Source organism: Spermophilus citellus, assembly GCF_964194105.1.
Source record: "Spermophilus citellus genome assembly, chromosome: 5".
In the NCBI taxonomy this organism is placed as follows: Eukaryota; Metazoa; Chordata; class Mammalia; order Rodentia; family Sciuridae; genus Spermophilus; species Spermophilus citellus.
Genome location: NC_138186.1, coordinates 116,001,946 through 116,024,304, shown reverse-complemented (window position 1 = coordinate 116,024,304; position 22,359 = coordinate 116,001,946). Strand labels below are relative to the sequence as shown.

The 22,359-nt window shown below is 34.0% G+C and overlaps 1 protein-coding gene across 5 annotated transcripts in view; it reads right to left on the bottom strand.

Annotated features, from left to right (window-relative positions):
* AFG1L (AFG1 like ATPase) overlaps window positions 1-22,359 on the bottom strand; it is a 225,130-nt gene that overhangs the window by 99,963 nt on the left and 102,808 nt on the right. For all 5 annotated transcript variants that reach the window (XM_081296472.1, XM_081296474.1, XM_081296470.1 and 2 more), the window contains one exon: window positions 3,247-3,305. In XM_081296472.1, the coding sequence (XP_081152598.1) occupies window positions 3,247-3,305 (59 nt within the window). The remainder of the gene's footprint in view (window positions 1-3,246; window positions 3,306-22,359) is intronic.

The following is a 22,359-nucleotide window of genomic DNA, read 5'->3' as shown; positions in this document are numbered from 1 at the left end:
AATAGTATTCTCCAGTTGTTGTGTATCATAATGGATCTGTCTATCCATCTCTCTCTATCAGGTTAGATTTGTTAATTATGCCATTCAAGTATTTATTGTCACATATTGTTCACCACTAATCACTGAGAGACTTGTGGAAAGCATTTTTAAATATAAATGTAAATTTTTTTCTCTTATAATTTTGTCATTTGCCTTACATATTTGAAGGCTATGTTATAAGTTCCCTGCAGTATTGAAATGAAAAATATCACTTGTGAATGGAATTTTTTAAAATCATTAAGGAGTAATATTTCTTTCTTTCAGGTGTATTCATAACTGCCTGTTCAAGCATTTTTATCATGACTGCTTTAAAATCTTTATTAGATAATGCTAACATCTTTGTCATCATTGATTGATGTTGTCATAAATTGTCTTTTTTACATTCAGTTTGAGATCCTCCAAGTTTTTAGTATGAGTGATTCTCAATGGAAACTTGGGGATATTTTCTTAATTTGTCATAAAATTGTAAAACTTATTTTTTCAATGAAACCTATTATTTGAGAAAATATTCATAATATAAAATTTATCATCTAAACTATCTTATGTTCAATCCATTGACATTAAGTACATCCATGGTGTTATATAATCTGCACCACTATTCTAGAACTTTCTCACCATCCTGATCAGAATCTCCATTAAACAATAACTACCCAGTCCTTCTTTCTCCCAACCTGTGGTTACCACTATTCTACTTTCTGTCTTTTATAAGTCTATCTTTTCTATGGCCTTATATAAATGGATCACATATTTGTCCTTTTGTGTCTGACTTATTTTTCTTAATTCTTTCAAAGTTCACTCACATAGCAAGTATCATTTTTATGGCAGATGGATACATCACATTTTATTTATTTGTCTATTCATTTATTTATCTATTTTATTATTGTCTATGGCTTTTAACAGTGTACTCCTCCTCCTCAGCATTCTTACTATCTTATGAAAATATCATTATTCACTAAGAGCTTATGTAAGTTATTATTTTTGATTACCCCAAGCAATAAATCACAAGCTTCTGTGTTAGATTATAAACATGTTCTCATTTGGTTTATAGAGAACTTAGTGGAAAAATTGATGTTACAATATATTTTTTCCAAAAATATATTTCAACCTTGTTTATAATCTCTTTTATTAAACTAAGATCCTCATTTAAGACTGACTTCTGTGCATTTCTTAGTTGGGTCAAAATGAAGGTGTAACGCTATTATCTGTGAACAGGCAAAATGTTATTTAAATTAATGTGAAACAACATTTTCTTACAAAGGAAATGTCATAAGGCCAAACAGAAAAGCTCCAGAGAAGTGAGCTCATTTTCATTTCATTGATCCGATGATGTTTTCTTATACATAAGAAGTCTTCTGAATAAATTAGACATTTCAAATCTTTTTTTTATCCAATCTGGAATTTCAATACCTGTAAATTTCAGTTCATGTTCAATTTCAAATTGTATATTATTCATTTTGGTTCATGTTCAATTTCAAATTATGGATTATTCATTTCTGATTTTCCTTCCTCTTAAAAATATTAGGTTGGGAAAGGAAAAGAAAATTAAGTTTAGTCTTTCCAATTTAGTTCCCTTTGATAGTGCTATTATATACTGAAGTTTGACAAATGACTAGCCAAAATGCTGGGTAGGGAGAAGTTTTAAGGCAAAAAAAAAATTATAGCCAAAAAGTTCCCTGAGAACATCTTGATTTGTTTTGTTCCGTGTGCCTTCTCTTTTTATATTTTGTACATTTTATGTTATACAAAGATACTGTCTTTAATGCTTATTTTTCTTAGTTTCCAGGTTTATATGTTGATATCTATATATACCATATTACTTTGGATTTCTACTATGGATAAAACAATTCAAATCTACCTTCTCTCTATATGCAAAACATGAATATCAGAGGAAAAATTACTAATAGCATAAATCTTCCAAAAGTACTTTACCTACATCTATAAATATCTTGGAGAAATTAGAATCCTTAGGAAGCTAAAGTTGGTCAAGCGAACAAATGTTTAAATTCTCCTAAGTATAGCATAGAAAATAAAGTTTGGCATCAACACTAATTTCAACTAATGGACATATATATATCAAAAAGATTGTCCATGTCCTTAGAGTATATGAAGATAAATATTTTAACTTTCCTTTCTTGGTAGAATTTTGGGGGTTTTAGTTTTTGTTTACATATGACTTTATTATTTCCTCAGATACTTTGATTATGGACTGGGAAAAATTATGTACCTGAAATTAAGGGAATCATGTTTTGGCACATACCTGTACTTCTTTTTAAAATATTTTTTAATTATGGATGGACAATACCTTTATTTTATTTATTTATTTTTATGTAGTGCTGAGGATTGAACCCAGTGCCTCATACACGCTAGGCAAACGCTATACCACTGAGCTACAACCCCAGCCCCGTACTTCTTTTTGGTACTACATACTTCACTTTCTGTATGTGGTACATTTTATATCCTCCCCTAGATTAAATGACTTAAAAGCAAAAAAAAAAAAAAAAAAAAAAAAAAACCAGCCTATTTTCTAATTATATTATGCCTATTGTGGCACTTTGCACATAGTAGGTTTTTAATAAACTTTGGTTGACTATGGAATTATTGAACAATCATGTAAAAATTACTTAAAATTAACAGTAAAAATGGAAGCTATTTTATTCTTAATCATATTGTAATGAAGACTATTTTAAACTCTTTGCAGTGATGATACACACAAATATTTAAACTATTTATGTGCCTCAACTTGACATAATTTCATGATAACTTGATGGCAATCACATTTAAATATATTAGAATATTTTTGTAATAATGCTATTCTAGAATAGCAACTTTAATAGCTGGGAAAACATGTTAATAATGGCCATTAACCTGAAGGAAACAGGGAACATTAAATATTTTTTTCAGAAATAAATGTATAAGATTAAATATTCCACTATAATATTTATGAGCAAACCTCAAATTAAAATCTATAAAATGCAAACCATCAAATGTTTCAGTTATAGAATAATTTAGACTATATTTTGCAATTTCTCCATGTACATATGGGTGAATACTGTGTAAAAAAATTCATTTTCTTCTTTGGTGTCTTTTACTATCACTATTTAAATACCAAAATGAATTCTGCTTGAATGCAAGACCAAGGCAGTCCTGTAGAAGACCTTCTATCGATCAATATGATCTCAGTGTACACAAGCAAATTATTTTCCTTACCTTCAGGACAGCTATGAATGGTACAAAGTTAGCCCTTTGGAGTCCATTTTTATAGAGGTCTGAAAGAAACAAATGATATTAACTTTTTACTTAGTTCAAATCATAATGTTAGTTTTTTCAGTCTGGAAAATAAACTCTCCACTGATTTAAAATAAATTTTCAAAATAAAGGAGCAAATTTTTTTTAAAAGGTGATTTCTATTAAAATATAACACAAAATTCGCTATAATTTTGATAAAAAATAGTCACAGAAAGATGAAAAGGCATTCAATCAAATTAGTTTTAAACACAAAGGGCATAGTTGCATATGCCCATAATCCCAGCTGCTGGAAGGTTGAGGCAGGAGGATCACAAATTCGAGGGCATTCTGGGCAATTTATCAAGATCCTGTCTCAAAATTAAGTTTTAAAAAGGGTTGGTGATGTAGCTCAGTGGTAGAGCACTTGCCTAGCATAATTGACATAGCTCTTGGTTCAATACCCAGTAATTCTCCCACCCTCATCACCAAAAATTAGCTTTAAGCAGTAATAAGATATAATAAAAGAATTTGGAAGTGATCCCTTGTGAAATCCTAACTTAATAGCCTAATATAAGAAGGTGATATACTTAAAAGTATCTAAAACTGGAATACATAGAATTCTATTGGGAAAAGAATCATAGTCTTATTTTCTCAGTCTATAATACAAATTTTCAGTAAAGAATTAAAATTTATTTACTAAGATGAGCCTTTTTAGAAAACACATCAATAGAATTCCACCTGTATTTGTATCAAGGTTACATATTTGTCATCAAGGTAAAGATATGTCACTTTAAATGAAACTGTCTAAAAATTAAAACTCTAATTTCTATTCTCAATAAACTGTAAACAATTATATCATAAATAGGTAGTATTTACTGGTTTAGAAAGATGCTTTTCAATAAATGTATGTGTACAATGTATATTTGTTTACACGTACAAACATACTTGTCATGAATAAACAACTAAAAAGGGGAAACAAATTTTAAGCACTGCATTATTCCTTTTTAAGTTTGTTTTTGTAGATGTATATGGACAGCATGCCTTTATTTTATTTGTTTATTTTTATGCAGTGCTAAGGATTGAACCCAGGGCCTCATACGTGCTACATGTGCTAGGCAAATGCTCTTGCCACTAAGCTACAGCCCCAGTCTTCTTTAAAAAGGAAGACTTCTTAGAAAAAAATGTTTAAAAGTTTGAAATTTTATTGCATACGCCAATCTACAAAGTTATTAGATCTTTAAAAAAATATAAAAATAGATATAGCAGGGGCTGGGGATATAGGACAGTGGTAGAACTCTTGCCTAGCATGCTAGAGGCCCTAGGCTCCAACCCCAGCACTACACACACACACAGACACAGGAACAGCAAAAAGTGTTCTCAATAATAATAAACACAAGTTAAATTAAATTGTATCTCATTCTTTTTAGTATGGACTTATGGGATCTTTTCTATATTTCCTTATTTGGAGAAAATGTGTTAAATATGATAGATTTCAACTGCCACATTTACTAATGGAAATAAAATATCATTAAGAAATATTTATTCTCTTTAGAAAAATATTCATCATAATATCATTATAGTGAAGAAAGTATTTGCATAAGCTCTTTGGTTAATTAAGGACTAGAAGCTTCAATTCAGTTTCATTTAATATTTCATTTAGGGATACTGTAAAAGATTAATAAGGTTGGTCAGGCTGTTAAGATTTCAAAATTCAAAATAAGATATTTTCTTTCCTTATAGTCAATAATTCTAATGAGTAAAATGGAAAAATGTAGGAAACAGGTTTAAAGTTAAGTATATTCATAGTCTTCCTTACCTACTAAAAGTTTCTGGGAAAGGTACATAAAAGTATTGCTGTATGTGAAGAGTTAACAACCATGATTGTCAAAAAGTGGTAAAAATTTTTAAATAAGATAATTTTTAAAATATACCCAATGTTTATGGCAGCTTTACTCATAATATCTAAAAACTTCAGTTTTTAATAATAGCTAAAAACTGGAAGCACTCCAAATGCCTATCATTAGCGACAAGATAAATTGTGGGATATGTGTATGATGGAATACTACTTAGCAATAAAAAAGATAAAGTATACACACAGCAAAATAGATGAACCTCAAAACAATAACAGAGTAAAAGAAGCCAGGCCAAAAAAATGAGTACATATTGTGTGCTTCCATTTATATAAAACTCTAGAAAAAGCAAACTAATCAATAGTAACAGAAAGAAAATTAGTGGTTGCCTGAGAGGAGGAGGACAAGGTTGACAGAGATGAAAAGGGGGCAAGGAAACTTTTGGGGGTGATGGAAAAGTTCACTACATGATTATGGTGACAGTTTCACAGATGTGGAGGTATGGCACTATTTTTAAAATTGTATCTTTTAAATTTGTGCTATTTGTAGTGTATCAAGTATATCTCAATAAGCCTTTTTAAATTTGTATTAGAAAAAGTATATACAACATTATTGAACATCAAAATACCATGCTATAGAATTAAAACTAAGATATTATAATAATGAAAGTTTTGGTTAAGGTAATTGTTTGGTTTGTAGAATAACATCTTTTTATGACATATAAGGCCCTCTGGTGTAGTTTAACAAGCATGCACCTTTTAAAATGTTAATGACAATGAGACAGATAAAGGCTTACTCATAATGTTCTTGATTAAAAGATTTCCACTCATCGCAAAGTTAAAGTAGAATAATAATGCTTTTATTTATTAGAGACTTAATTTTTTAAAGGGTTAACTTTTTAAAACTCTGCCTTGGCAAAGTTACATAATTTAAAACTTTATACTCTGAGAAGTATTTTCTAAACAGAATTCTAAACAGAAATTATTTGGCTTGAAAACCTTTAGGGTTTTATAGGACACTTAAGTAAAAAAAGGATTGTACTCATTAAATTGAAGAGTTTCTCTGCAATTCAAATAACATGCTAATTATCAATGCAATAGATCCATCTTCTGAAATGTTATTTGGCTACCAAAATTTTTAATATTAGTTGTTTAATATTATTGTTGTTAGACATAAAGATTTTATAATACGTTGATATCAACGTTTGTCATTATTTACTAAATACTATTTAAAAATTTAGCAGTTCTCGCCTATGATTTTTTAATGCTCTCTGAACAGAGCTAAATGAACACTTGGTCATATAAGACAGAGTACTGGAATTATGAGACATTCATTTTGTAGAGAATAGCATAAGGACCTCTAAATTCTTCACAGTGAATGACTATAATAATACTTACAGATGAAATGCATGCAAAGAGGATTTTTAAAGTAATTACAAGTACATAAATACTTCGGAGATGCACATGGATATGCAGATCTTTTCCTTAAAAATCCAAGTGTCAAAACCCAGAGGGTGAATAATGCTAATTTATATATATGTAAATCAGTTTAGGGTAAGAAAAACATTTAAGGCAGGTAATTAAAAAGAGTTTTCCTATAAAGTAACATAGAATAATTATATGGTTTTATGGAGTCAATCTGATTTATCCTTCAAGATATTCTTATTTTATTATAGATTAGAAGAAAAGGGCATCTTTAGAACATTTAAACAGCAACAGCTACTTAGCTTCTTTGAAAAAAACAACTAAAGTTCAAATAAAATTACTAAATCTGAAGATAATATAGCTAATTAAATGTTCCTATTTGAGAGTATATTATTCTTTGATATTCAATTCAATATATAATCATAATTCCTACTACTTTTCTACACTGAAATGAGTGCTGAAGACAAAAGATAAACAAAAAGAGAAACTAGGATTTACAAAGTCCCTATTAGAAGCCAGGCAAGTTGATGGACACCTCACACAAATCATAATAACCCTACAAAGCAGATATTTTTATCTCTATTTTATAGATAAAGCAACTGATATCCAGGGTTTTGAAGATAACTGGCTGAATTCCCAGCCAGGAATTGATAGACCTAAAATTAGAGCCAAGGACTTTGATAACACTAAAATTTACAGACTTTTTCAGAATCACTGTGACCAGTGGGCTTATGATAGTTGACAGACATAACCAGATTGTAAATGTGATATGAGTTAAAATGGGATGTCATATATAAGCCTAATACACAAAGCAGGAAACTTATAATTTTATCTGTGTGTTTAATGACAGCTTTATAGAGCTAACATTGGAACTGGACTACATTGGAACACTGAGAAGGTGCTACCAATTAGAGAGGACAAAAAAGAATTCTAGGCAGCAGAATCAGCATGAGCTTATGACTTCCTCTACCTTTGCTAATACTACGCTGCTTAAATGGCAATTTTTTTTGTGTGTGGTAGACCAACTTTCAGAGTGGTCCTTCATGATCCTCAACAAGTGTTCACAGCTTTGTGTAAACAATGGACACTAGAAATAGGAAAGTTATCTCTCAGAATATCGAACAAATGTAATGAACTCCACAACTACCCCCAGCTTAGAGCCTGTGGCAAGTTTATAGGATACTGTACAGAGATGGCAAACTAAGGCAGAGACACACAGGGAGTGAGAGAATCAGAGAAAAGAGAATGCCCAGTGAGAGAACATGGAAGATCACTGAATCCCCAGCTGAGTTCTCATCAGCAAAGGGGTGTGAGGAATTACCTGAAGCCAAAAAAAGAATTATCTAAAAGCATTTGAGGAAACGATCACTGGAGTTCACAGATGGCTGAAAACAGTGTCGTTCCCACCAAACTGCCATAACTCATGACACATTTGGTCAAGTATTGAGAAAGTATGATCTCAATAGTGAGAAAAATTAGTCCTAGAGTAAATGCTCTCTGGTCCTACCACAAAAAGTTTAAAAGCAATACTCAAAAGAATCAAACTGCTAAGAGAACAATACTCATGGGAATGATTAGGAATAAAAAATATATACAAAAAATTTTTACATAATATCAAAGTACTTAGAAGTTTAATGAAAAATATAAACCTACAGATCTAAAATGCTCAATAAACTCCAAACTTGGTGTAGAAGACTACACCAAGGCACATGGATAATCACACTGCTTCAAAATCGTGATAAAGAAAAATCTTATAAGTAGCCAGATGCTGGGTGCAGTGGGGGTACACACCTGTAATCCCAGCTTCTCAGGAAACCAAAGCAGGAGGATCATTGAGCCTAAGAGTTAAGGCCAACTTGGGCAATGTAGCAAGAGCTGTCACAAAAAAAGAAATAAAACAAAAAATAGGAGCCAGAGGGGAAAAGGCACATACATACATACATACAGAGGAATAAAGAGAAGATTGATTGCATCTTCATGTTGGAAACAATATAGGTGAGAAGTTGGTGAAATAACATGGGAATTGCTTTAGAGATGGCAGGAAAAAGAACTCCATTCCATCAATCCTACAAATAGTCCTATCAATTAAATTCACTTTTACTCAAATAATAATTGCTAACCCTCCACTTCCATGTTTCAAATGCTTATAAGAGTGGTAATGGGAATCCAAGGAAATTATAGGCTCCCAAAGGTCTCTTTTTTAATGACCCATAGAAGTGCTAATTTTCTCTTTTTTTAAATTTGTTTTTAGTTGTTGATGGACCTTTATTATATTCATTTATTCATATGCGGTGCTGAGAATTGAACCCAGTGCTTCACACATGCTATCCAAGTGCTCTACCACTGAGCCACAACCCCAGTCCCTAATTTTCTCTTTATAAAATGCTACATAAAATCTTGATTACAAAATACTGTCATCCATATGTTTAAAGGTCAAACACCAATGATGTGGTTTTTCACATAAAAGATTATTTTCATAATAGAAGTCAATGGACTTAAATATCATAACTGCAGTCTTCAGGGCTGGGATTGTAGCTCAGTGGTAGTGCGCTTGCCTAGTACGTGCAAGGACCTGAGTTTGATCCTCAGCACCACATAAAAATAAAGATATTGTGTCCAGGGGCTGGGGTTGCTGCTCAGCGGTAGGGCACTCACCTTGCACATGCAAGACCCTGGGTTTGATCCTCAGCACCACATAAAAATAAATAAGTGAAGTAAAGGTATTGTGTCCAACTACAACTAAAGAATAAATATTAAAAAAAATAACTGCAATCTTCAATGAAAGACCAGAACTTAAGCATTTCTGGGAATCCTTTGTACATGAAGAAGATCCAAAACTAGCCAGGTAAAATCCGATAGCAGAGACTACAACCCTCCTGTTAACCTCAACTATCTATTTCATTGTCAAGTGTGAGTGACTGAGGCTCAGATGACAATAGTTTCCACTTTGGACTCTAAAGGTTGTCCTTGGCAATATGAAGTCTTTATCATAGATAGGGTGTTGGTGTGAGTGGGTGACTTTCTTCAACTAATTTCTTTAAAGAGTTCATTTAAGTTCCTTGTGGATTTTGTGCTGTTCTGTAGAAAAAAATTGCATGAATGAGTTGGCAGTCCTTAACATCTTTCTCCATGACTTTTCTTTTGCAAAAATAACACATTTACTTCCTGCCAACTACAAAATTAGATAGGCCTTTCTATTAAAGATCTTTTAATCAATTCCTTAATGTTGATATCACTCATGATTACAGCTGTTGCTTACTAGAGAAGTACATTGGCGGTAAGGCAGAAAATCATCCTTGTTCAGCCATAGTCCAGTTTAGGAATTTATATAGTTCATTTTGCCCTATGGCTGAACTGATCATAGGACCAAAACTGTCTTCCACAAAACACCTATAATACCTTTCTGTAGGAAACAAACTTCAGCACCATGGCCTGGAAGTCAAGAATACAAGCCTACTACTGAGGAGAGAAAAGCTGAGCCTTGCACAGCATTCTCTGGGGGCACCCGAGGTCCAGTTTAGGTGTAGGGCAAACAGAGGAGACAACTGCCCATTTATCGTTACTGACCAATACCTGCCCATTAGCAGTCACATAAGACCATCTCTACAGCTGAGACCACACTGTGACTTCATAGTCCCACTCCTCTGCTACTTCGGGAAGCCAGCCAAGACACCTGACCTCCCTTCTACCTCAGAATTCATCTTCACTGTAAAGGAAAAGCCCAGCTTTTCCTGAAGTCTATTTAATCTGATATTAATAAACCCACTCAGCCTTTGTATCATTACTGTTTGTATGGCACATCTTTCTACATTCAATTACCTTCAATCTATATCTTTCTTTCTGTTTAAAGTATATATCTTGTTTTTTTTAATACATTTGAAAATCTTTACCTTTTTATTGGTATGTTTAGTTCACAACAATAAATAGTTACATCTATTATTTTATTATGTATTTTCTGTTTGTCCTCTGCTTTTTTCTTTTCCTGCCCCTGCCCCCTTTTTTAATTACTTGATATATCTTAAAATTCCTTTTGAATTTAATCTATCAGACTTAATTTTAATTGTTGTTCTATAAGGGCAACATACATCCTTAACTTTTGTATTTGTATGTGTGCTTGTGTATTATGTGTCTGTGTGTTGCTGAAGATTAAACCCGGGTCTACCCATATATAAGGCAAGTGTTCTACAACTGAGGTATATACTCAGCCCACACATCCTTAACTTTTTGTACTCTACTTGGAATTATTATACCACTTCAAAGAAATGTAGAAACAGTATATCCATGTAGGTCCATCAAACTTCCCTTTTTGCTATTAGTATCATATGTCTCATATCCACATACATTATAAACTCTACAAAAGAATGTTTTAATTTATGTAAAATATTAGAAAAGCAATTGTAAAATTATGTAAAACAATCGAGAAACCCCATAGCTAACAATTCTTATTTATTTATTTATTTATGGACACGATACCTTTATTTTATTTACTTGTTTTTATGTGGTGCTGAAGGTCAAACGCAATACCTCACACATGCTAGGAAGCACTCTGCCACTGTGCTATAACCACAATCTCCCATAGCTACCAATTCTGTTGCTCTTGTTTTCTTCAGGACCCAGGATGCCATCCAATATTATTTCCCTTCCACCTAAAAAATTGTTTTGGAATCTCTTGTAGTACATGACAGATGGTGATATCCTCTTAGTTTTCTTTTATCTAAGAGTACATTGTTTTCATTCCTGAAAATTCTTGCTGGATATACAGTTCTAGGTTGATAGTTATCTCCCCTACATTTTAAAGATGTTGTTGCACTGTTTCTCATTTCCACAGTTTCTAGTGGAAGTCACGAGAACCTAATAATGGTTCTTCTATATTTAATGTGTTTTATTTTCCTCTGGCTGCCATCTTGATTTTCTCTTATCCTTAGGTTTGTAGCAATTTCACTACTCTAGAAAAGGTTTTCTAGTATTTATTCTGCTTAAATAAGTTCCCAAGGTTCTTGAACTTATAAATTTATGTTTCCCCTCAGATTTAAAAATGTTTCAGTCAGGGCTGGGGTTATGGCTAAGCGGTAGAGTGCTCACCTAGCATATGCAAGGCCCTGGGTTCAATCTTCAGCACCACATAAAAATAAATAAATAAAATAAACATATTATGTTCAATTAAACTAAAAAAATAAATCCAAAAAAAAAGAAAGAAAGAAAGAAAGGAAAGAAAGAAAATGTTTCAGTCATTATTTTTTTTTTCAAATTTTTCCCCATTGTCTTTCTCCTTGCCTTCTGGGATTCTAATTACAAATATAATGGAAAGCTGTTGACAAATTCCTAAGGCTCTGTTTTCTTTTCTTGTGTCATTTCCTCTCTATTATATTTTTTAAATGTATTTATTTTTTATTCCAATTTGTTATATATGACAGTAGAATGCATTACAATTCATATTATACATATAGAGCACAATTTTTCATATTTCTGGTTGTATACAAATTATATTCACACCATTTGTGTCTTTATACATGTACTTAGAGTAATGATGTCCATCTCATTCCACCATCTTTTCTCTTTTGTCTCCCTCCCTTCCCCTCCCACCCTTCTGCCCTATCTAGAGTTCATCTAATCCTCCCATGCTCCTATGAATCTGCCACATTATATGTGAGAAAACATTTGGCATTTGGTTTTGGGGGATTGGCTAACTTCACTTAGCATTATATTCTCCAACTCCATCCATTTAACTGCAAATGCCATGATTTTATTCTCTTTTATTGCTGAGTAATATTCCATTGTGTATATATACCCCAGTTTCTATATCCACTCATCCATAGAAGGACATCTAGGTTGGTTCCACAGTTTAGCTATTGTGAACTGTGCTGCTATAAACATTGATGTGGCTGTGTCCCTGTAGTATGCTGATTTTAAGTCCTTTGGGTATAGACCAAGGAGTGAGATAGCTGGGTCAAATGGTGGTTCCATTCCAAGTTTTTCAAGGAATCTCCATACTGCTTTCCAGATTGTTGCACCAATCTGCAGTCCCACCAGCAATGTATGAGTGTGCCTTTTCCCCCACATCCTCGCCAATACTTATTGTTGGTTGTATTATTAATAACTGCCATTCTGACTGGAGTGAGATGAAATCTGAGAGTAGTTTGATTTGCATTTCTCTAATTACTAGAGATGATGAACATCTTTTCATATATTTCTTGATGGATTATATATCTTCTTCAGAGAAGTGTCTATTCATTTCCTTGGTCCATTTATTGATTGGGTCATTTGTTTTTTTGGGTTTTTTGGGTGTTACGTTTTTTGGGTTCTTTATATAGCCTAGAGATTAGTGCTGTACCCGATGTGTGTGTAGTCAAAACTTGCTCCCATTCTGTAGGCTCTCTATTCACCTCACTAATTGTTTCTTTTGCAGAGAAGACACTTTTTAGTTTTAATCCATCCCATTTATTGATTCTTGATTTTAGTTCTTGCGCTATAGGAGTCTTACTAAGGAAGTTAGGGTCTAAACCGGCATGATGGAGATTTGGGCCTACTTTTTCTTCTAATAGACGCAGTGTCTCTGATTTAATTCCGAAGTTTTTCTTTGATCCACTTAGTGTTGAGTTTTGTGCATGGTGAGAGATATGGGTTTAATTTCAATTTGTTGCATATGGATTTCCAGTTTTCCCAGCATGATTCGTTGAAGAGGCTATCTTTTCTCCAATGTACGATTTGGCAAAAAGGCATATTTTAAATTCTAAAATACTTGATTGCATATGCCCCTAGTTATCAGAGCCACAGAAGATGACATTACCACTCAGTATCTATAAACCAAGGACAAAGTTATGATTTATGCCCAATTTAGCTGGGCAAGGAGGCACATGCCTATAATCCCAGTGACTCAAGAGGCAACATAGCAAGACTTGGCCTCAAAATAAAAAAATAAAAAGGCCTGGTGGATGTAGCTCAATGGTAAAGCAGTCCTGAGTTCATTCAATTGCCACTATAATAAATGAATAGATAGATATACTCAATTTACCATTTTGATCAATTTTTCTCATTTCAAATATTTCTCTCGTATAAATGCACTGTAAGTTCCTACTCCCCAAGGGGATTTATTTATCTTTTCACCATTTTACTCTTATATTCTGGAAAAGTTTCTTAAGTTAGTTTTCCTGAATCATTATTTCACTTCCTCTAGTTTTAATTGTATAGTTTAGCACTTCAAATTCTGATTTAATTTTAATTAATTTAATCTCTTCTTACTTCATTTAGCTTTCTTTTATTTCCAATGATCTTTAGTAGATAGGTTTTCAGCTCAATCTATTGTCTACTTTCATTCTAGATCTTCTGTTACACAAAGTGTCTTTTCCTTATTTTTAAAGAACACAAACAGAAACTTCCTAAAACATACTTCTCTTTGTTCTGGTAGATCATATGTTAAAAGGATGCTGTTCTTCCACTTTTTAATAATTATATTTAGTGCTCCATTCCTATGGATCTGATCCACGATCTTCTCTGCCTCAAGAGCCTTAACCAGATTATTCTATAAAATATAAGATAATACCACTACAAGAGATTTGCAGTGTTGTTTAAAGTATATTAAGGGGGCTGGGGTTGTGGCTCAGCGGTAGAGGTGCTTGCCTAGCATGTATGAGGTTCTGGGTTCGATCCTGAGCACCATATAAAAATAGTAAAATAAAGGTATTGTGTCCATCTGCAACTAAAAAAGATTTTTAAAAAATTAAAAAACAAAGTATATTAAGTATATTTTGAACTTGAAAGACGGTAAGGAAATGTTGAGGGTCACAGCCCAGTCAGGATGACGAATGGCATTTTGCCAGAAGGGAGTGGTTGAGAGGTGCCGCCCAGCGAGCAATTGAGATGATGATGGTTATGTTAAGCTGTGTATTCAATTGTATATAGACCTTTACTGTCCAGCAAAAGGGTGGCTCTTGGTGCCTTGGGCTCCCACTACTTTGGAGTTCCCCTTGAGTTCTCCAGGGGTCTGGGAGGGTTGGCGTGGAGCGAGGTGGAGAGCTGGAAGAGTTCCGGGGGAGTGTGCGTGGAGTGCTGGTGGAGTTCGGGCAAAAAAGTTTCCTGTTTGAACATACAAGTGCTTTGTGGCGACTTGGTGATTTGTGCCCAGCCAGACTGCGGCAAGGAAAATCCTTACAAACCAAAAAACCAGGAAGATAAAACTAAAATAATGATCATAAGCTGATACTTCTGGGGTTTTTTTTAGCATTTCCTCTAAAAACTGGAACAAGACAGGGATGCCCTCTTTCACCACTTTTTGCTTAACATAGCTCTTGAAACTCTAGCCAGAGCAATTAAACAGATGAAAGAAATTAAAAGGATACGGATAGGAAAAGCAGAACTCAAACTATTGCTATTTGCCTAGGATAAAATTACATACCTAGAAGATGCAAAAAATTCTACCAGAAAACTTCTAGAACTAATAAATGAATTCAGAAAAGTAGCGGATATAAAATCGACACCCATAAATCAAAGGCATTTCTTTACATCGGTGACAAATCCTCTGAAAGAGAAACAAGAAAAAGTACCCCATTTACAATAGCCTCAAAAAAATAAAATAAAATACTTGGGAATCAACTTAATGAAAGAGGTGAAAGACCTACAATGAAAACTACAGAACACTAAAGATAGTAATTAAAGAAGACCTTAGAAGACAGAAAGATCTTCCTTGTTCTTGGATAGGCAGAATTAATATTCTCAAAATGACCATACAATCACAAGCACTATACATATTTAATGCAATCCTAATCAGAATCCCAAAGACATTCCTCATAGAAATAGAAAAAGCAATCATGAAATTCATCTGAAAAAATAAGACACCCAAAATAGACAAAGTAATCCTTAGCAAGAAGAGTGAAGCAGGTGGCATCACAATACCAAACCTTAAACTATACTACAGAGCAACAGTAACAAAAACAGCATGGTATTGGCACCAAAACAGACTGGTAGACCAATGGTACAGAATAGAGGACTAACCTACAAAATTATAATTATCTTATATTAGACAAAGGTGTGAAAAACATATATTGGAGAAAAGATAGCCTCTTCAACAAATGGTGCTAGGAAAACTAGAAATCCACATGCAGCAAAATGAAATTAAGCCCTTCTCTCTCACTATCCACAAAACTCAACTCAAAGTGGATCAAGGACCTAGAAATTAGACCCTATGCCTAACAGAAGAAAAAGTAAAAAAAAAAGTAAGCCCAAATCATGTTGGATTAGGCCCTGACTTCCTTAAAATACTCCTATAGTGCAAGAACTAAAATCAAGAGACAATAAATGGGATGGATTCAAACTAAAACACTTCTTCTCAGCAAAATAAACAATCAATGAGGTGAATAGAGAGCCTACAAAATGGGAGGAAAACCTTTACCACACGCACCTCAGATAGAGCTTAATCTTCAGGATACTCAAAAAACTTAACACCAAAAAAACAAATAACCCAATCAATAAATGGGCCAAAGAACTAAACAGACACTTCTCTTATGAAGATATACAATCAGGGGCTAAGGATGTGGCTCAGTGGTAAAGTGCTTGCCTAGCATGTGTGAGGCACCACATATAAATAAATAAAGGTCCATCATCAACTAATAAAATATTAAAAATCAAGAATATATATAATCAATCAACAAATATATGAAAAAATATTCAACATCTCTAGTAATTACAGAAATGCAAATCAAAACTACTCTCAGATTTCATCTCACTCCAGTCAGAATGGCAATTATTAAGAATACAACCAACAATAAGTATTGGCGAGGATGTAGGGGAAAAGGCACACTCTTACATTGCTGGTGGGAATGCAAATTGGTGCAGCCAATCTGGAAAGCAGTATGGAGATTCCTTGGAAAACTTGGAATGGAACCACCATTTGACCCAGCTATCCCACTCCTTGGTATATACCCAAAGGACATAAAATCAGCATACTACAGGGACACAGCCACATCAATGTTTATAGTAGCACAATTCACAATAGTTAAACTGTGGAACCAACCTAGATGTCCTTCAGTGGATGAATGGGTAAAGAAACTGTGTTATAGATACATAAGGGAATAATCTTCAGCATTAAAAAGAATAAAATCATGGCATTTCAGGAAAATGGATGGAGTTGAAGAAGATAATGCTAAATGAAGTTAGCCAATTCCAAAAAACCAAATGCCAAACATTTTCTCTGATATGTGGATGCTGATCCATAATGGGGATGGGGGATGGGGTGGGGGTAGCATGGGAGTAATAAAGGAACTTTAGATAGGGCAAAGGGGAGGGAGTAGAAGAGAGGAGGCATGTGAGTTGAAAAGATGGTGGAATGAGATGTATATCATTACTCTAAGTACATGTATAAAGACATGAATGGTATGACTCTACTTTGTGTACAACCAGAGACATGAAAAATTGTGTACTATGATCTATATGTGTACTATGAATTGAAATGCATTCTGCAGTCATGTATAACAAATTAGAATAAATAAATAAATAAATGTTTTTTAAAATTTTAGTTGTTAATGGATTATTTATTTATTTATTTATATGTGATGCTGAGGATTGAACCCAGGGCCTCACACATGCCAGGCAAGTGCTCTACCAGTGAGCCACAACTACAGCCCCACTTTTGGGTTTTATCAATACATCATCAGAGGACAATAAGGCTAGGATCCAAGCAAGGTATGAATTGGAGGATACGACAAGGAAAAATAACGATATACAATAAATCCTCTTTGGTGCTTACCCCTTCTGCCCCAAGTCTTACTTCTTTTCTTTCTTTTCTTCAACACAACTTTCCCAGACTACTCTATTCCACAGCTATTTACTCTCCTAGGTTCCAAAATTCTGTTGTTGCTCCTATCAATTATATTCTATTAAAACTAAGTTATTTATTAAATGTTACTCATCATTTTATGTTAAAAATCAATAATTAATTTGTCTGTAAATTAACAATTAAATTATTAGCAGATATGAGATTAGGATATGATTGTAATCCACATCACCAAAAAACTAAAAACATATTTTAAAAAAAATAAGGTTTAACTCCTACCCCTTAAGATTTTTTTCTGTACTACCCTGAATCCTGCTCCCCATCACTCTCCAGCCATACTAGCTACCTTTTTGGCTTCTCCAAAAGACTATACCCTCTTTCTCTGGCCATTTTACTTTGTCTCACCTCTCTGCCAGGAAGTTTCTTTCTCCAGCTATTATAGCAGTCTAAGAATAAGTTCTACTTGGGGGGCTGCAGGAGTATTGGAGATTAAAACTAGTGGTGCTTTACCGCTGAGCTACATTCCAAGTCCTTTTTATCTTGAGACAGAGTCTTGTTAAATTGCTGAGGCTACCCTTGAACTTATGATTCTCCTGCTTAGCTTCCCAAGTTGCTGAAATTACAGGCATATGCCTCCATGCCCAGTAAGTTCTACTTTTTATAAAAGAAAACTGTCTGGGGTCTGGGATCAAAAGCTACCATCTTTTTTTAACTAATTTTTAAAAATTTATATATGACAGCGGAATGCATTATAATTCATTTTACACTATAGAGCATAATTTTTCACATGAAAAAGACTTAAAACTTTAGATAATGATGACCATCACATTCCACCATCATTTCTAACCCCATGTTCCATCCCTTCCCCTCCCACCCCTCTGCCCTATCTAGAGTTCTTCTATTCCTCCAATGCTCTCCTTCCCTCCCTATGCAACTATGAATCAGCCTCCTTATATCAGAAAAAACATTCAGTATTTTTTTTGGGGGGGGGGGGATTGGCTAACTTCACTTAGCATTATTTTCTCCAACTCCATCCATTTGCCTGCAACTGCCATTATTTTACTCTCTTTTATTGCTGAGTAATATTCCATTGTGTATAAATGCCACATTTTTTTTTATCCATTCATCTACTGAAGGGCATCTAGGTTGGTTCCACAATTTAGCTATTGTGAATTGTGCTGCTATAAACAATGAGCTAAAAGCTACCATCTTAAGAAAAAACTGGATACTTCTTTTTTTTTTGGTGCCAAAGATTAAACTCAGGGTACTTAACACTGAGCCACATCCCCAGCCATTTTTTATATTTTATTTTGAGACAGGGGGTCACTAAGTTGCTTAGGGCCTTGCTAAATTGCTAAGGCTGGGTTTAAACTCACAATCCTCCTGTATGAGCCTCCCAAGCTGCCAGGATTACAGGTTTGCATCACTGTGTCTGGTTGGATACAAAATAATTTTTTAGTTGTAGATGGACACAATACTATTTTATTTATTTATTTATTTATTTATTTATTTATTTATTTATTTATTTATTTATTTATTTATATGTGGTGCTAAGGATTGAACCCTGTACCTCATATGTCCAAGGCAAGCGCTCTGCCAATGAGCCACAATCCCAGCCCTGGATACATGTTTTGACAACTAGAAAGAGGACAATCTTAAACTGGGACAGTGTGGACAAATATCAGTGATAATCAACAAAGAAAAAAGAAAAGTAAAATGTGTTATAAGAGTTACAAAACTGGGTTCTGTTTTGTCACTCACTATCCATGTGATTTTTTAAAAATTTACACAGAGTAAAATTAACTTTTTTCTCTCTTGTGGCTCATTTGTAGTCAAACACCTCCCCCTGTCCCAGTCCCTGGCAATATGTGATCACAGATTCATTATTCATCCAATCATTTCTGCTTCTCTTTTTTATTTATTTGTTTTTATTTTTTATTTGATCTAATTAGTCACACATGAAAGTAGAATGTACATATCATTGTGTATATCGTTCCTCCTTTTCTTTTTTCTTTTCTTCTTCTTTTTTTTTTTTTTTAGTTGTAGATGATTTCAATACCTTTATTTATTTATGTGGTGCTGAGGATTGAACCCAGTGCCTCACGCATGCAAGGTAAGTGCTCTACCACTGAGCTACAACCCCAGCCCTCTCCTTTTCTTGATATCCATACTCCCTGAGTCTTTTTCTTCACCCATTAAATTATGTGAGTGTGTACTCATACACACATACACATACACACGTATATTTCATGGGTGAAAAAAACATATATAGAGATGCAATCTTCTTTACATTAAAATATTAAGCTATGTACGATGATTGTCTGCTGTGGCTAATTAACATGGTGTATAACAAGCATCCCTTCTATGGTTTATTTTAAAAAGGCTTTCTCTAAGTTGACTAATATCCAACTTTAAAGATTCTACATCTCAAACTTTTCAGGCTTCTCCAGAAGGGCAGCTCCAGCAAGATTCCTGCCCACCACCAGGAACTGTATTCACTCCTACAAAATTATAAGCTCCAAAATGTTCCTTAATATCTTGTGTTGTCTTTCCTCAGTTTGCCATACTGCATTACTAAGCAGTCAAGTGCAATTTTCTTTCATTATTCTTTGCTAAAGGTCTTCCAAGATTGTTCTAGCAGCTTGCTATTTATGAGCATGGCTTTTTCACTCAATGCCTAAAGGTAACACCAATGACACTTATATCAACATGTTAGCTAGAATAGATAGAGGCAGCCCTCACTCCCACCTAAATAGATCATCTAACGTTAAGGAGCTCACTGCCCTGGCTTAAACTGGGACAAGTATCAGTGAGAGTTTTTAATAGTAGTACATCATAAGAATGCTATATATCACACCAGAAGAAAAAGAAATCAACTACACATAGAATAAGAGACACCTAGTCTAACAGCAGCTTCACAGTAAGATCTTGATATGTTAGTCATCAATGTGGCACAGTACTTTTTTTAAAATTTAATTTTATTTATTTTTTATTAAGCACAGTTCTTTTTTTTAAGCTCATACTATTATATGGCTCTTTTGAGGTCCACCAATGAATTCCATTTTACCAATTCCAAAGGTCAATTCTCAATCTTACTTTAACCTTGCAGCAGCATTTAACAGCATCCTTTTGGTGTTACCTTTCTTTTCCTCACTTGAAATACTCTTGTTCACCTCCTACATTACCAGTTCCACTCTCCAATCTCCTTTAAGACTGATGAATACCAAATTTATGTTTCTGGTATAAACCTTTCCAACAAAACCCAAAATCTCATAGACATCTGTCTCGTTATTATAGAAACCCCTACTTCCATCATCCCACCCAAATCTGCTTTTCCTGTAGTTGTCCCCATCTCAGTTCATGTCAACTTCTCCTTCCAGTTGCTCAACCCAAAAGCTTTGGTTGATTCTTTTTTTAAATTTTGATCTTTTTTAGATATACATGACAGCAGAGTATATTTTGACATATTATACATACATGGAGTATAATTTATTCTAATTAGGATCTCATTCTTGTGGTTATAAATTATGTGGAGTTGTCATGTATACATATATGAACATAGGAAAGTTATGTCCAATTCATTCTACTGTCTTTCCTGTTCCCATCTCTCCTCCCTTCCCTTCATTCCCCTTTGTCTAATCCAATGAACTACTACTCTTCCTGTCCCTACCTACCCTGACTTGTTGTGGGTGAGCATCCACATATCAGAGAGCACATATGACCTTTGGTTTGGGGGGGACTGGCTTATTTTTTTATCAATTCTTGATTCCTCTTCTTTTTCCATTGCCTACATCCATTCCATCAGTAAATCCTGCTGACTTCATCTAAAATATACCCAGAATCTGAACAGTTTTCACCACTTTCCATCATCTCCCCTGAGGACTGCTGCAATAGTCTTCCCCCTCCCCACCCTGCCAATCTTGGGAATTGTCTATTTCCTGTAGTTCTAGACATCTCATTTCCAACAGATACTTTGAATGCATCACATGTACAAACAGCAAGAATGAAAGGGTAGGTAAAAATAAAGAACAACTGAGAAAGTCTTGATGGAACAAGGTGGAAATGGGGGGGGGGCAGAAAAAATACTCCCAGGGTGTGAGAAAGAGGAGGGAGTGGCAGGGTAAGGTTGGAGATGGGTCCTAACCTTTGTTTTGTCTCTGGACACACAGATCCTGGTCTGGCACATTCGAATAGAAAAAAACAGTGTTAATGAATGAGGGGAAGAAGGGCTTCACTGACCCCTCAGTGGAGATCTGAGCCTCAGGATGGGGGTAGGAAAGAGACCAGGGAGGGCTTGCAATGGTCTTTTAAATGGTCTCCTTACTTTCAACTTTGAGACCTCAACTCCACAGTCTATTCTCCATACTGAAACCAGAGAGATCCTTTTAAAACATTCATTCATTCTAAGATTATTTACTGAAATTCATCTACATGTGAAGTACTATTATAAGTGCTTAGAATACTTCCAAATGAAGAGATTAAAAATGTCTATCCTCATAAAGTTTATGAATCCTGGAAGGGGACAGGCAATAAACCAAAAATATAATAAATAAATTATAAAATTGGTCCCTAATGCTACAGGAAAAATACAAAGCCAGATAAGAGGAAGCAGTATCAGGAAAAAAAGGACTTTTAGATTCAAAAAGGGAGAGAAGTCCAGAGAGCACTGGCAAAGTAAATTTTGAGCAAAAACTTGAAGGAGGTAAGATATCAGCCTAGCAGATATCTGGGGGAAGAACATTCCAGGTACAAAAGATATTAATGCTAAGTCTCTCACATAATATTAGTTTTTGTTCCTTAGACCTTTAACTGACCATATGATGGGCTGAAAGAGACAAGATTTTTAAACTTGTTTTTGTCTAATTATTGCATATATTTTATCTTGAATATTTTCCTAATAAGGTACAAATGCCTTTTAAGAAATAATAAATTGGGCTGGGGGTATAGTTCAATGGTACAGCACTTGCCTAGAATGCACAGGCCCCATTGAGGCCCAGCACTACACACAGACAAGAAAATCAGTACACACAGAAATTAAGTATTAAAAACTACTCAT